This window comes from Petaurus breviceps, unplaced genomic scaffold (genome assembly GCF_028583685.1).
Source record: "Petaurus breviceps papuanus isolate PSGF00001 unplaced genomic scaffold, PetGlider_PUasm1.0 209, whole genome shotgun sequence".
NCBI classification, from domain to species: domain Eukaryota; kingdom Metazoa; phylum Chordata; class Mammalia; order Diprotodontia; family Petauridae; genus Petaurus; species Petaurus breviceps.
Genome location: NW_027185854.1, coordinates 738,189 through 755,499, shown reverse-complemented (window position 1 = coordinate 755,499; position 17,311 = coordinate 738,189). Strand labels below are relative to the sequence as shown.

The 17,311-nt window shown below is 42.2% G+C and overlaps 1 protein-coding gene across 1 annotated transcript in view; it reads right to left on the bottom strand.

Moving 5' to 3' along the window:
* Positions 1-17,311, bottom strand: part of LOC138165480 (transforming growth factor beta receptor type 3-like) — a 229,004-nt gene that overhangs the window by 46,053 nt on the left and 165,640 nt on the right. The window contains exons 6-7 of the mRNA XM_069093845.1: positions 6,073-6,241; positions 3,823-3,970 (exon numbers count right to left, since the gene is read on the bottom strand). Coding sequence (XP_068949946.1) covers positions 3,823-3,970; positions 6,073-6,241 — 317 coding nt within the window. The remainder of the gene's footprint in view (positions 1-3,822; positions 3,971-6,072; positions 6,242-17,311) is intronic.

Sequence of the window (17,311 nt, the reverse complement as noted above, 5' to 3'; positions counted from 1 at the left end):
TTCATCCAGTCCTCCTGCAGCATAATATTGAGGCACTTCACGATCCCAGTCACCTTCCTCTAAACGTTCTCCAGCTCTGCACTGCCCTTATCCAAAATACACAGGCTGTCCCAAAAATCTTAGTGCAGTTGTAAATTATGAAAAGTCTTAGTGTGGTTTTAAGTTATCAAAAATCTTAATGCAGCTTTAAGTTATCAAAAGTTTAAAGCTACTCTAAGATTTCTGGGACAGCCTAGACTGTCTAACACTTTTTTTTTGTTTGTTTGTTTTGCTTTTTGGAGGGGGGAAAGCAGGGCAACTGGGGTTAAGTGACTTGCCCAAGGTCACACAGCTAGTAAATATTAAATGTCTGAGGCTGGATTTGAACTCAGGTCCTCCTGACTCCAGGACCGGGGCTCTATTCACTACGCCACCTAGCTACCTCTACCCTAACACTGTTTTCACATTTGTTCTGACTCATGCCATAATTCTTTATTTCTCTCAACAATTCTGGGGTCCTATTCAGCCTACCCCTGTGTAAGTGGGCACTTGACTTGGTTGAAAACTAACCATTTGACCAATGTAGTTTACAACCCTTGGCTTTGATGGTGTTTAAGGAACCACTCTTTGCTAATGTGGATGTGCCTTTGAAAGAGCTGTATATTTTTAAGATGCCAGGTGTTACTATTAGACAGACCCATGGGGATATTCAAGGATACTATCCTTTTTTGGGGGGTGTTTGGTATAGACCAATAATTTCATCAGTGTGGGATTCCTAGTGTAGAAACACCCAGTACAGAGAAGCTAGCTAGAATTGCCCAGAGCCCTCACTTGCCCTACACCTAAAAACTAAGCCCTGTTCTTTTAGGCCTCAAATTCTCCTTGTTCCCCTCCCCACAAAACCCCTTGAGCCCTCTGGAGAACAAACACCCTCATTCTGGCTTAGGCAGTCCCTTCTTCACTCTGCATAAACATGTGTCTCCCACCGGGTGCGATCATAATTTACACGAGAAGCGTGGAGTTAGCAAAACCAAAAGCCTGGGACCGATTGGTCAGTAAAAAAAGCTCATGAAACATGACCTAATTGTTTAGTAATGTTGTCATGCATTGTCCAAAATTGGACTTGGCCAAGAGTTTTGAGCCAGAGAAAGGAATAAACAGAGGCTGCTTTAGGACAAGCAATCTCATTTCTCTTCTTTCTGACTGAACCAAGTGAGGGGCATCCAAATCTCCCCTCCCCAGTGCCAACAGATCAGGCCCCCAGGCCTTCAAGCTCGAAGATTTGGGGAGTGGAAGCATCTAGTTAAGAGTCATGGCAGAGGGAACATTTATACAAGAACTCCAGCAGGGAATTAAAAAGGACCATATGTTTTTGTCTTTCAAAGCATGATCCCTTTCCTGTTTTTGTTATTCTTAAATTAAAAACATTCCACTGGTGTGCCATGCTGCGAGGCAAAGACTCCCCTAGGTCATCAGAAGAAGCTAGGCCAAGGCAGGGCAAAGCAAACCAAACACTGGGCTTTGGAAAATCATTTGGTCTTTCTTTGTGCTGAACACCAAATGACTGGATCCCGATTGCCCACATAATGGCCTGTTAGGATCATGCCAGTGTTCACAAACCACAGGAAGCAAAAATGAGCCCTCTGGGATTAAGTGTGTCCTCATGGTGGTAGTGTTGGTGGCGGCTGCTGCTTCTGTGGGGAGGCCTTCTATGTGTCACTGACCCTCCCAGATGCCAAAGATGCCCTTTTCCCCATATCCTGGCAATCAGTTACCACTGGAAATTTTTTCATCCAGGGCAGAGGGGGAAAAATGTCATAAGTCCAGTAATTCCGCTGGTTGTGGCTTTGCCAGTAGGAAACAGCATCTTGTTCCTCTTATAGGGGAGCTACAAACATAGGACCGTAGATTAAGGATTGGAAAGGAGCTTGGTCATCGTCAAGACCAACTCACCCATTTTACAAACTGAGGCCCAGAGAATTAGAGTGACTTTTCCAGGGGTCTCACGTCTAGTATGTATCTGAGGCAGGATTCAAACTCAGGTCTTCCTGACTCCAAACTTAACACTCTACTGATATGCCATGTTGTCTCTCAAAACTATGGGTGTCATTCAAGAAATCAGTACAAATAACAATTCTAATTCTATAATATAGACAAGAGGGATGTTTATTTAACTAAGGGATTCTTTACAAAAGAATTCACCTCCAGATTTCTTCCAAATGGTGAGTTCCCTCAATGGTTTAAAATAGTATTGGACCTTTAAAAATTCAAAATTACAACTTCTCAAAGATACATCTCTGGCAGAAAATGAGTCATGCCTATCCTTCCCACTAATTAGCCAACTGAAGTTTATTTCCTTAATGATATATGTAATACCACTTCAACTAACGGGAACCTCCAATTAACTGAATTTTTTCTCAACTCAAGAAGCAAGTGGTGACAAGACAAATAACTATCCAAGATAAATGAATGAATAAGCATTTATTAAGGCTCACTCATGTGCCAGCACCATAAGTACTGTGGATATAAAGAGAAAGGAAGAGTCTCTCTTCTCAAGGAGTTTGCATTTTAATACAAGAAGACCATAGATACGTGATCAGTGGCTGGGACGGGAGAGTTCCAGGGATGCTGAGATGACCCACTGGGCAGTCAACTGAAATGCCCTTTCCAAAAGCAATGGTGATTGCTGATTAATGAACTGATTAATGAATCTATAACCAGAGGTAGAGAAGTAGAAGGAGGCAGGGAAGGTAGCAAAATGGCCTGCGGGGAGGGCTAGAGAGGGCATGAAGGTCCTTTCTGTGGCCAGTTAATTTGAAAGGAGAAGGCATTACCAGCTATGTGGAGAGGTAAGGCCTTCTGAAGAAGGGGAAATTTGGGCTAAATCCTAAAGAAGAAAGGGTGAAGAAGGAGGGTGTTGTAGGCATGGGGAAGATCCATTATAAATGCACGGACCTGGGAGAGGAATATCCTTTGTTAAGAACCACGAGGAGGCCAGGGAAGCTGGATCTTGGAGGACACAGAAAGGAGGCTGGAACCTTTCCAGGACCCAGGAGAAAGCTAGGCTGTGAAAAGCTTTCAATGCAACACAGAAGATTTTATATTTGATCCTAGAGGTAATAAATAATTCTAGAGGGTGATGAGGGAAATCTGAATTTGAATCCTGCCTGAGACACACAAGTACTTTACTCTGGGCAAGTGTTTTAAGCTGTCTCAATCTCAGTATTCTTTCCTCTCCAGTTCTGAAATGATGACCCTAAGTCACAGTTATGAGTCATGAACAATCATGAATTCAAACTGGCCAGTGAATGGCTTGAGAGTCTATTATTTTCTTGGGTGAAAGAAAATGCCTTATTTCTGAATAATCTTAGAGGAATGACCACAGAATCTGAGAGAAGGAAGGGCCCTACCTCAGTGGCCTGAAAGAGAATTCCCCATTCAACCTAGCCTACAAGTGAGTGGTCCCATCAAGCCTTTGCAGGAAGACCTTCATGGAAGGAGAGCCCATCATATCTTGAGGCAATTCATTCTGCTTTCAGAGAACATTCATGGTCAGGAAGTTTTTACTGACGTCAAGCCTAAAATTTCCTTTTTGTAACTTCTACCCATCGCTTGAGACTAAGTTTCATCCTTGGTCCTGCTAAATGGTCCTCCTTGGTCCTCCTCTACCCTAGACTACACATCCCAACTCATTCAACCGTGATTCAGAGAGCAGGCCAAAAAAGAACAAAATACTACAAGTACTCAGAGTTTGCAACTCATAATACACTGTTGGACGGTTGACAAACAGTATCTCTGCTCCCCCACCCCACCCTCCGTATAGAAACACTGGCCTCAACTTACAATCACTTTAAGGCTTCCCTTGACGTCGTAGGATTTGATCACCCAATTGACAGCTTTCTTGCATTTTAAGATCAGGATAAGATGTTTGACCACCTCAGGTTCCTTTCGAAATGGTCTAATGTCAATTACGATGTCCACCTGGAAAGAGCTACATGCAGAAAATGAAGACAAAGACTAAGTTAGGAGCCCAAAGCCAGAAGTCTGCAGCCATCTACCTCCTTCCAATCCTCCCAGCGTCCAGTGTCTGGCCAGCTGATTAAAACACTGGCGCAGATCCCAGGCAAAGCAGCATGTACAAAACAGACTGTTATTTTACACATACACAAGTGATTTTACATAACAATAGAAATATATGCCCGTTGATAACTAGCCATTTTTCCCTCCATTTTTTTAAAGTGAGGTTATTTAATGCCACTATATTTGAAAAAGATGGGAGCAAACCATGACAGTTTTCCATTTAAAGGGGAATTACTATTTTTTTTTTCCAAACTAGGCATCTTGTTTACAAGGATGATAAAGCCAGAATAGGGCAGGGGGTTATGGCGACCGAGGGGATTTCATCAACACAATAAAACAAGCAAAGAAGACATGGAGAGAGTTCTGTTCCCTTGTGTAATTTTTGCTTATGACATTTTCAAATGCTACAAAACATTCTCTGCACCAACTTTCCAAAGCATCTGCATATACAGTTACTAAAATAAAGAAAACAGATGTTCAATCCAAGTGATTGCTGGGAAAGAGATGAACACTGTCCAGACTTCTAAGAATGTAGTGAAAAAGAAAAGAATCAGGACTTTTTAGATACGTGAAAATACATATTTAAGAGGAAAATTATTATGGCCATCCTGATGTTATTCACTGTAAATCTTGAAAAGCTTTACAAAGCACACCATAAATCTGAATTTAGTTTAATGTCCAGAGGCATTTACCTCGTGTCTTTTCTTGCCATTCCTACTGGATTTCCCATTCAATATTCTGAAACAATCTGTTTCCACACCTCTACCTCTAAGAGTCCTCAGCTTCCTTCAAAACCAGCTCAGACGCCATCTTCCACAAGAGGCCTTTCCTGATTTTCCCCCAGCTAGTGTTCATCCAAATGTGTAAAAGTGCATATACAAACACACAAGCATGTGCACACACACACACACATACACATACCTCCCTTCTGTTTTCATTTTGTATGTTTCAGATTTATTTATCTTTGTACAATTTTTTCTCTAGTAGTAGAATGTAAACTCCCTGAAGGCAAGGATTGTATGATTCAGATTTACGTATCTTTGCACATTTTTTCCCTCTAGTAATAGAATGTCAGCTCTCTGAAGGCCAGGATTGTTTCATACCTATCTCTGTGGTCTCAGTGCTCAGCCCAGTCCCTGACACACAGCAGACCATTAATAAATGCTTGCTGAGCTGACATGAGTGGAATTATATGGAAGAGAGGTTGGATTTTCAACAAAGACAAGACTTTTCTTAATATTTCAGCTAAACTCACTTTACAATAAAATATTCCAAATCCTAAATTCCTAGCTTCTAGTCTATATTAGATTCAAGATAAAGACAGAATGGATATATCTCATCTCTTTAAAAAAAATTCCTTAAGAGTTCTTGAAAGAGAGGTCATAGTCCCAGTGTAGGTAAAGGAATACAGAGGCAGGGTGATGATGAAGAGAGGTATATGGGATGGGTACGGTATGATCTCATATTATTTAAGAAGCATTTATTAAACATCTGCTGCATGCAAGGAAGCCCTCCTCGATTAAGGGATGTGAAGACAAAAAAAGAAACAGCTTCTGCTCCCAAGGATTTTATCTTCTTGAGCAGAGATGCTTCATGTTTTTTTGTGTCACGGATTCCACTTGAGGAACCCTTCTCCAAATAATGTCTTTAAATGCATAAAATAAAACACAGAGGATTAAAAAGGAAACAAATTCTACTAAAGTTTTCAACATTTTTTTTAAATTAAAAAACTTTTAAAACAACCCAAGTTCATGGATATTATCTAAGCTGTCCTAGATGGACACATCATGTACACTGATGAGCCAATACAAAGTGATTTGGGGTGAAGGAGGATCTTGGGGATAGGAAGGCAGAGAGAGGTCTAATAGAGGAGGTGAAGCCAATCTGAGGCTTTAAGGTGCCTGGAATCCCAAGAGGAATGAGCAGACCAGGCAAAAATGGAAACACAAAAGACGCCTGTCAAACTTATCTAAGAAATTAAAAAACAGAAAAAAGAACAGATCAGCTGCTTACCTGTAGGGATTTGAGTTGGGGGTGATTAGTTCTATGATGTGTACTTCCTGGCCATGAGGCAGGCTGGACATTATACATCCCTCTGCCATCTTTGGTTGAAGATATCCCGCGAGATAATTGAGGGACAGAAAATTCTTCTCGATGTTGCAAGTGGGAGGAAAAACTTGATCTGAAAAGAAAGTGAAGAAAAGACAGGCACAAATCACTCTGCTGCATACAAAACCCCCAGACAAGGCCTTCAAGAGACAGGCGGGGTCGCTGTTCTGGGACTGTTTTGGAGGAAGGTTTTGGCTGGGCATAGAAAAAATGAATTGGTAAATATTTCTAGGTCAAGGGATTGATTCTAAGATAGTAATGGGTAAAACACCAAAGTATCTGACCACAAAAGCAAATGGGGGCAGAATAGGAGCAGCTAGGTGGCACCACAGTGCGTAGGGTTAGGCCTGGCTGGAGTCAGGAAGACTCATCTTTGAGAGTTCAAATTGGGCCTCTGACACTTACTCGTGTTACCTTGGGCAAGTCACTCAACCATTTACCTCTGTGAAATGAGCTGGAGAAGGAAGTGGCAAACCATTCCACTATCTTTGCCAAGAGAATCCCAAATGGGGTCACCAAGAGTCAGACGTGACTGAAAAAACACTGAGCCACAAAGGCAAAGGAAGATCTTGTTCACCCATTGATAGAATTGACTTTGGAAAGGGTATTAGACTGGGGGTCAGAGGAGCTGGGTTTTAATCCCAGCTTTGCAAGTCAGTCAGTCAGTAAACATTTATTAAATGTCTATTACGTGGTAGGCACTGCCCTTATTATTTGATCTTCCTGAGCCTTGATTTCCTCATCCATAAATGAGGTCCTGTCCAGCTCTAAACTAGCTTCAAGAAAAACCCCACGCCTTAGTGAAACCATGCTCTGACGAGCCCTAATATCAAGAAAGGTCAGGGTACAGCGTTTCCATGTTCTCTTCACAAAGTCTTGATCTAGACAAATAGGAAGGCCCAAATCCTTCATCTAGGAAAAAACATATATGGCTACAGTGCTTGAAAATTTCACTGAAAAAGCTGCAGACGTGTATGTGGCATTTTGGTGGATATGATTTCGATTCAGCTGATTAAATGATCAAACAGAAATTGAGAGTAGCTGTTGGATGAAGGGAGATAGCTTGGGAGTGGGGCATCGAGGGCATTCTAGATACAACAAACAGGCTTTGGTCAGAAAGGGCAATGGATCAGAGTCTTAATTAAAGACACTGTGGCCCCCCCTCCTACTGAAATGAAACAGAGAAATGCTTAAGGGAAAACAGAACATGAGTCTGCAGGCCTCAAGCTGTGAAGACTCAGGCCTGCATCCCAAATTTAAGCAAATTCTTTCCTTCTCCAGTTATTCTATTTCTAGGTATTGAAGTATGCGGATCACACAGCCCCATGGTGACTCAAGGCCCCTATAACACACAGGCATGACTGGACCAGTCTGGGAGGCCCTCCTTTCAAACTCATAAAAAAAAATGGCCCCTGGGGCTCCTTACTCAGAATTCTCCTATACGAAGATTCCCTCCTTGCAACGGACATAGAGTCGTGACAGCTCAGGGAGTCTGAGAGAGCCCCACCCCATCACCATCACGGCCCCAGCTAACATCTGTTCCAAGCCCTGCCAGATGAGTTGTGATCCTGCCAAGGCCTCCCAGGGGATCACAAGATGGAAAATCATATTGGGATGGCACATGCTGGAATAAAATTAACATGTGCATGGAGCCTCATACACGTGTACATTTACATGAGATGGGTGCAGCCTTGCCTGGATGCATGTGTGATGCCTGGGTGACTGTGGTACAGCAGGAAAAGACCCAGATGTAAAGCCAGAGGACCTGGGCTCGAATCCAGGGCCTGCCACTGACTCTAGGACATTGGGCAAATGGCTTCATTTCTGCAGAACTCAGTTACCTCATTTGTAAAATGAGGGACCTTCCATTTCTAATGACACCAGTTCATCCAGAGGCCCTAAGGATTAATGACTTTGGGAAAGAAAGGGAGAGATCTCTGACAAGGACCAAAAAGAAAAGACATTCGTTCAACAGAAAAAAATGCAGTTAGCAGGCCATTGGTGCATTGCACCATCCTACATCACGGCACCAGCAGCTAACCCCCGCCACCTTTAGCTTGAAAACCAGATTAAGTATGGGGACTTTAAACATTCAGAAAGTCTTATCGTGTCTTGTGTCTTCCATGTCCTGCAGTGTGATACTGTGGGTAAAGCACTAGGCACAGGGCTGAGATGTGAGTCGGAATTCCAGCTCTGCCTCTATAGCCCTGGGCCCTCTGGTCACTGCTCACAGCCCTGGTTCCTCCATCTGTAAGGGGCTTGGATGGTTCAGTCTCGAAGGTCTTGGTCACTTCTAGCAGTGTATGAAAAAAGCCAGCTTTGAATCAGCCTTGACTTTTGGAACCACTCTATGTAGGGCTAGATGGAAGGAGCTGAGGGGGTTGGCTCAGAACAGAGAAGGCTGGGGATGGTGTTTGAAGGGCTGTCATATGGTGGAGGGACCCCAGAGAGTAGAATCAGGAGCAGGAGACAGATCTTAGTAAGAGGTGAGTTGAGGCTGTAGACCAGGAAACACTCCCTTAACAATGAGAACTGTTCTAAAGGGGAATGGGTCACCTTGCCGGAGGGCTTCGAGTCAAGGCTTGGGTAACTGTTTGCTGCATTTATTTTATTTTATTTAGTTTTATTTTACTTTATTTGGGAGGCAATCGGGTTAATGTGATTTGCCCAGGGTTACACAGAAAATACGTGTCTGAGGCTGGATTTGAACTCGGGTCCCCCTGACTCCATACCAGTACTCTATCCACTGTGCCACCTAGCTGACCCTGCTACATATATTTTATAGGAGATTCTATTTCAGGTATGGATTAGGCAGAGACAGCTAGGTAATGCAATGGTTCGAGTGCTGGACGTGGAGTCAGGGAAGATCTAAATTTGAACCCTACCTGAGAGACTGACCAGCTATGCGACCCTGGGCAAGTCACTTAACCTGTTTGCCTCAGTTTCCTCACCTGTCAAAGAGGATCATAATAGCACCTACCTCCCACTGCTGTGAAAACCTCACAGCACTATGTAAATGCTAGCCATTGTTAGATTATTACTTATCTTATATCTATTTGCCTCCGTTTTATCATCCGTAAAAATGGAGATAATGATGACACATACCTCCAGGTGTTACCACAAGAATCAAAGGAAACAAGCCTCACATATAAATGCTAGTTACTGTTATTACTATGTTAACCATTATTATATGCTAGTACAACTAGGTGGTACAGAAGATAGGACCCTTGGCAGGAATCAAGAAAACTCATCTTCATGAGGTCAAATCCAGCCTCAGACACTTACTAGCTGGGTGACCTTGGGCAAGTCACTTAACCCCGTTTGCCTCAGTAATGGTAAACCTCTCCAGTATCTCTGCCAAGAAAATCCCAAATGCAGTCATGGAGAGTTGGAAATGACTGAAAATGACTGAACGTCAATATTATTATATGCTATATTCTCTCCCATATAATATAAGCCCCTTGAGGGCAGGGAGTGCTTAATTTTGGAATTTGCATCTTTAGAGCCTAGCAAACAGAAGGCTCTGAATAAATGGTTGTTGAATTAAAATGAATATGTATGTCTGTTGCAGGATTAAAATGATGAGTTTTAGAAATAAAATTTTGTCTATCCCCCAAGTTATTTAACCTCCTGAGATCTATTTCTAATTTTTTCCCTCTTTGCTAGAAGTATGCTACACACACACACACACACGCACACACACACACACGCACACCCTCTATAGCTGTCAAGATAGATCATTCACAGCTCTCAAAATCTGAATGAGATATGGACAATCCAGAGTCAGTCAGCCAATGTTTAAGGACCTCCTCCATGCAGAGCACTGTGCTATGCATTGAGATTCAGAGAAACTATGATCAAATCTGCTGCTTTCCAGAAATTGGGACTTTCATTCCCTGCCTCGTGGTTCTTGGGTTGTTTTTTTCATTGCCTAGTGATGTTTTTTGTGACTGTGTTCTGTCTGTATCATGTCTGCCCAGATTTCTCCTATCTCTACTTCCTCCTAAAGGCTTCCTGCCAGTTCCTTCCTCCTGGCTGGACTGCCCTTTGCAAAGCAGGCATTGAAGGACCTGGGGTAACTTTCCCTGATTTAGTGTTACTTTTTGGTGTGCAAAACATCACATTCAGAGAAGGTTTCCTTTATTTCAGGGGACGGTGGCACACTGGTGACTTCCCTCCTGCTAGCATCATTTACTTGAATACTCCTACCTGGTCCGCCCTCCTTCAATCCCTCTCTTTTTTAAATGAAAGAATTAGAAGTTTTACGTAAACCACAGAAGAAACAACTTGAAGGAGATTCCCCGGATCAGCTTGCACACACAGGCAGGCAGGTGTAAGTCCCGAAGAGGCAGTGCACACCCAAGCAGTTGCTTAGGGGCCCCAAGATAATGAAAAAGGGCTCTTTGTGGTTTTCTGGAATCTCCAATGGGAGTGTTTTCTCTTGCCAGCCCAGTGTGAGAGCTCTTAATTCTCCTAAAATCTATTGTGGAAAGCTCCCCCTCCCTGGGCCTTTCTCCATCTGCTCATCTCCCCACTCATTAGGACATGGAAAATGGTGTCCTAGCCCAACCCCATTTGTTGAACTAATTAAAAAATCTCTGTTGAAATCAAAAGGCCGTGCACCATTATCTTAATTGATCAATCAATCAAAAAGCAATTATTAAGTGCATGCAACAATCTCTACTCCCAAGGTCTATCTACTAAGTAAAGATACTTAGATAAGGAACTGTAGGGCTGCTTATTATCCAAATAATTCCTCTTATCTGATGGGCAGCTAGATGGCCCAGTGGATGGAGCTCTGTAGGGCCTGGAATCAGGAAGCCTCATCTTCCTGAGTTCAAATCCAGGTGCGGAAACTTACTAGCTGTGTGACCCTAGACAAGTCACTTGCCCGTTTGCCTCAGTTTCCTCATCTGTAAAATAAGTCAGAGAAGGAAATGGGCAAACCACTCTAGTATCTTTACCAAGAAAATCCCACATGGGGTCATGAAGAGTCAGAAACAACTGAAATGACTGAACAAGAACTATCTGATATCCTCTGAGTCAGATCCTCTAGGCAATCCGTTTACCCCCAAGGACAACTGGGTACTTCTATTTGTAAAGTGCTTTGCAAACACAAATCAAGAAGACTCCTTGTGGTTCCCTCGCCGTGGCACAGAAACCAATGGAGCAGCCAAGCCATCCATTGTTTGTCCCTCTCTTTACACACAAGACATCCCTGCTCTCTTTTTTGGTCACAGTTCTCTTGGATGAATTAATAACAATGAAGATGGCTGCTGCTGCTGCTCCTAGGTGATACATACACAGTACTTTAATGGTGGTAAAGCACTTTTCAAATATGATTTCATTTTAGCCTCACAACAACCCTGGGAGATCAGTGGGTATCATCATCCTTATTTCACAAGCTAAGAAACCAAGGCAGACAGAGATTAAGGGACTTGCCCAAGGTCACCCAGCTAGGTAAGTGTCTGAGGCAAGATTTGAACCCAGGTATGCCTGAGCCCAAGTCCAGCACTCTATCTGCCTCTCCTCATCTCTTGCACAATTTTTGGATGGTGATTTACTTACCAAGATAACCTGAAAAAAAAGCTGACTCCCCAACAATAGAAGCCACATTTTTACAATAATCCTTCCACAATTTATAATAATAACTAGCATTTATAGAGTTATTATTTATTAAATTAAATTAATTTATTAATTTAAATAATTTATTTGTAAATAAAATATTTATAAATATTATTTATATATTATTTATTATTATTGATTTATTAATTTAAGTAAATTAAAATTTATTAAATTAAATTAATATTAAATATTATTATTTAAGTTTTACAAAGTACTTGCATTAACTAATTATTATCCACATTTTACAAATGGGGAAACTGAGATAGAGGGAGGTATAATGACTTGCCCAGGGGCACTCAGCTAGGGAATATCTGAGGTCAGATTCAAACTCAGGTCTTCCTATGACTCCAAATCCTAGGTTCCATCACTGGGCCACCTAGTCTCCCACCCAATGGGCTTCATGGATTATTTATTAAAACATACCACAGGAATTCTGATGATCCTCAGCTTTCCCCTATGGAGAGAGATTAAGCTAGAGGTAGGATCTGAACCCAGATCTCCTAGATTACGTGCCTCAAATTCTATCTCCTGTATCACACTTTATTTTTTAAACATGGACATTAAATATTATTGTTATGACTACGTACATGGCTTAGGAATTGGGACTGTCAAATGTCAGTTCCCTATTAGGGGTCCCTAATAGGAGTGATGAGTTTTCTTTCATCTTGTGGAGATACTTGGCTTCCCAACACTCAACACTTATGGCTTTAATTTATAGTTACCTGAAATCAAGTGGTCAACAGCTAGATAAATGCCAAATGTCTCCCTTGGCACTGGCCTGAGTCTTGTCTCTTTACCAGGCAGAGCTATCAGGTCCCTAGGTTTCCAGGAAAGCCAGCTTAGTTATTCACAACTGGGACCATATCAGTCCCAAGATACCAGTGCTCATGCCTGCGTCCTGATGGCTGTACTTGAAGGCTGGGATTATGGGTTAAGCCTTGGCTGGCCTGGAATATACAAGCTGTCTCTTTGAGGTGGGGGAGGGAGGTGGTCACCAAGCAGACAACGTATGCTTCGTTCAGACCACAACTGAGGCAAGATATATATTTCTAGTGACCATGTTTTAAGAAGGAGAAAACTAAGCCCGGGGTGTCCAGAGGAAAGCCACCAGCATGGTGAAAGGCCTGGGGCTCATAATACATGAGGATCCATTAGGGAAAATAAGAACGATAATATACATATATGTGTAGCTATATTATATATAATTGATATATTATTTATAAATATGTGAACTTTAAAATTAATAGAATTATATTAGAATTACTATTAGATGAATTATAATTAGTATAATGCAAGTATATTTATATAAATATGATGTATAATATATCTACACATGTATGTATATATATTTTATATATCTACACATATATGTGGGTGTATGGAGGGAGAGAGAGAGAGAACTTGAAGGTTTTCAAATCACTTTACAAATATTATCATATTTGGTCTTCACAACAACCCTGGGAGGTAGGTGCTATTATGATCCCCATTTAACAGATTCGGAAACTGAGGCAGAGAGCAGTTAATTGACTTGCCCAGGGTCACACAGCCAGTACGTAAGGCCGGATGTGAATTCAGGACTTCTTGACCCCGGGTCCAACTCTCTAGCCACTGAAGGAGCCAAGGAGTTGCCTCACTGTCTGGGGAATTTATTCACCTGAAGAGAAGATGTAGAAGACACAGCTGTCTTTAAATATTCCAAGGGCTACATATGGAAGAGGGATTAGACTGTCTGGGTTGGCCCCAGAGGGTAGAAGTCGGAATAATGAAGGAGATTTTGCAAACAGGAAGGTTTCAGATCAATGCATGAAAGCTCTCCCTAACTGTCTGATGTATCTAAAAACAGAAAAAGACTCTCCCCCATCCCAGTCACTGAAGGTCTTTGGGCAAAGGCTGGGTGACCAACCACTGACTGTGCTTATTGCCCGTTTTTGTGTCCCAGACCCCTCTGGCAGTCTGGTGAAGTCTAGGGACCCCTTCTCAGAATCCTAATTTGCTGCCTGCCTTAATAATTGCAGGAAATGTACATTTTCAGTTGGTGATGAAACAAAAATAAAGATGTATCTCCCCTTGGCCATCCAAGTACCCATGCCTTCTGAAATCTACCCTTGGGGAGGTCTGAGGAGCCCCACTTAAGAACCCCTGATGTTGAGGAAATTGCCATGCTGGAACAGCTTTGACTAACTGGCCTTCAGAATTCTGTTCTGGGGCCATCGATCTCTTACTGAAGGGGACCCTTACTTTGCACTGGTCCCTGTAGGGTTCATCTGTACCAATGGAGGGGAGGGTCTATTGAATTAAATTAATTTAATTTTTAATTTATGGAATAAAACAAGCATTTTCATAACATGGTACAATAAAAAAGATGATCGTACATGAAACTGCAGATATGCTGGGTATAACTTGCTATTCCTTTCAAATATACAACAAAATCAGCATGGACATTTTTTTTCTTTTTCTTCCATACCCTACTACCCTAGAGATGGCTACCATCAGACACAAAAAGGTGTAGATCTATATGCATCTATCTATATGTATGTAGGTAAAATCATTCTATACATACTTCTATGTATCAGTTCTAAGGAGCTGTTTTTAATACTGCTGGTGCTTAAATTCTGGGGCCATTGTTGCTGTAAGGAGAATGGGCCGATGTGGTGCGGTATGTGTTTCTTTTTCTGAATGACCCTCTGCTTGGCTGGCCCTGAAAGTGACAGTTGGTGCCAAGCAGAAAAGAAAACACAAAAGGGGAATCCCCGGGTGGAGCCTGGCAGGTTGGGGTGAAACCAGCCGCGTGCTGGCATGTATTTTAGGAAAAGGGCTGGCAAGAGGCTTCAGGCCACTAAATAATATTATGCTAGAGATGGACAGGGTTGGGGTCAAGTTCGAACCTTGCATTTTACAGACTGGGAAACTAAGGCTCAGAAAGTTCTTCGAACAGAAGACATAGCACTGAAAGGGAAATCATCCATCCAACCCAATCTCCTCAAGTCTACAAATAAAGAAACTAAAGTGATTTATCCAATACCACACTGCAGGGGAAAAAAGCAATATAATAAAGAGAAGTGGGCTGGGAGCTGAGTTTTAATTCTGTCTCCAACATCTGCCAATTGATGGCCCGCCTCTGAGACTCAGTTTCTCCAGCTGTGAAATGGCAATGAAAACGGTTCTGACAGCACCAAGTTCACAGCTATTGTGGGGCTTGAATGAGATAATGAATACAGAAAGTACTTTGTCCATATGAAAACAGCACACAAATGATAGCTGTTATTCTTAGAACCAGGCATCCTGTCTAATACACTTTATACTAATGCCAAACACTCGGAGAAATTACTGGTTGAAGGTCACAGAGACAATTGAGTAGCCAAGCTGGGCATGAACCCCTGGTCTCCTGACTCCCAATAGATTTAGGACTTATCACCACCTGGTACCATGGTTTAAGGGACAAAATGGGAGAGACAGGCCATGCTATAAATCACAAGACCATAAGAGCACAGATTTAGAGATGGGAGGAATATGAAAAGTCATGGAGCCCAATCCCCTCATTTTACAGATAAGGAAACTGAGGCTCAGAAAGCTGAAGCCCCTGCCCAGGGTCACACAGTTAATGAATGTCTGAGTCAAGGATCAAAGGAAGACACCGAGCTGTGGATTCAGTGGGCGAATCTGTTGTGGCAAAGACCATGACTCCGACTCCCTCTGTTTCTCACATCCTGGCTCACTTTGTACAACAAAAGTTCTAGGTAACGCCTATATACCTAGAACTACGTAGGTACTAGGTAGAACAAAAGAGGAAAGAAAGGTAAATAGGGACAAGTCAAATAGAAGCCAACTTCTCCTTCCTTCTTTTTCCTGGACTCACCCATGGCCTTGGCCACTTAGTTATTTAATTTTCAATCACTTAATTTCTGACTTTTATTTGGGGAGGAGGAAAGGGTAGGGGCAGAGCTCTGATTTCACTGGTATTGGGAATTTCCATCTGGAACTCTCCCTCTACTTATGCTGAGGGGCATCTGCTGGGGCACAGGGAGGTTGATTTGCTCAGCTTTGCACTTCCATTGTACGTGGTATGCCACCAGGAAAGAAAGTTGGATGGAGGTGGGAAGATCGGAGTTGGAATCCTGACTCAGATACTCACTAGCTGTGGAACCCTGGATTAGTGACTTAACTACCTTTGGCCTCAGTGTCTTCATTTGTACAATGGGGATAATAGCTCCTACTTCAGGGGGTTGTTGTATGGGTTAAATGTAATAAATAATGTGTGGACTTAGGCAAGTCACTTAACTTTACCTCAGTTTCCCCAAATGTAAAAGGGGGATGATAATAGCACCTGCCTCCCAGGGGTTGTTAATAGGATTAAATGAGATAATATTTGTAAAGCACTTAGCACATAGGAACCATAATAATTAATTCTAATTATTATCATCACCATCAACATCATTTAAAGTGCTTTGAAAACTTAAAAGCTAGGTATCTAAGAGACGAGACTGGGACACCTTCAATGTTCCTGTTTCTCCATCTACCACGGAGGAAACATATCAAGTTCTTGGCTTCCCATTAATGAGACAAATGACCCCATCTGTGTGTGCTTTAAGCTTTAGGCTTTCCAGAGGGGGCACATTTTATCAACTCCACAGAGGATTAACACTCAGATTTTCATTTTCTGTGCAAGGGATGTGCCTCCTTCATCCCCTTTATCAGTTTCCTGCATCCAGGTGACTTCAGTGACCCACATCTACCTGATCCAGCCCTGGTACGAAATCCCACATCTCACTAAATTCTACTCTGCCAGGTATTCAGCTTTCATGTGCAGGCTGAGCTATATTTTACTATAGTCCTTTATCTCTGCTGCATTTTTATGTAGCCCAAGGCTTCCCTCCCCCACCAAAAAAAAAAAAAAAAGACTGGCAGTCCAGGGCAGTATGAACAATGCTGGCTCTAAGCATCCCAGCATGGATCCCGGCCCAGAAAGAGGCACCTGGCCACAAAGGACCTGTGCTGGCCTGCTTCTTACACACTCCCCTGGCTGCAGGGCAGCATCTGTCCCAATCTTTTTATTATTTCCAGGGAGCTATTCTTGGCTCTAATTATACCCTATCCTAACTTGACCAAAAATATGATGAAAGGGTTTATTAGAACAATAGACTTTCATAATTAAGTCATGGGTTATTTCTATCCCTCTCCAAAGTAAGGAGATCGAAACAGGCAATCTCTTATCAAAGCGAAACACCAGCTCTTTCTCCAATAATGTAAGTGTCCATGAAACAAACACCACTAATATAAAAAGACTTGAAGGTTTTTCTGCAGTTATAAATATTTAACTGAAATCTTACTCTCACATAAAATCGCAAGTCACCTTTTATTCCAAGTTTCATGGCATTACAGTGACCAGAAAGCTTTATTACTGATTAGACCACTGTGGCTCCTGCTCTTCCCTTCCAAAGCCATAACTGGCAATGTTATACCAGGGCAAGTGTCAGAAAACATACCATCGGATCAAATTCTCTGAGACAGTGGGAGATGA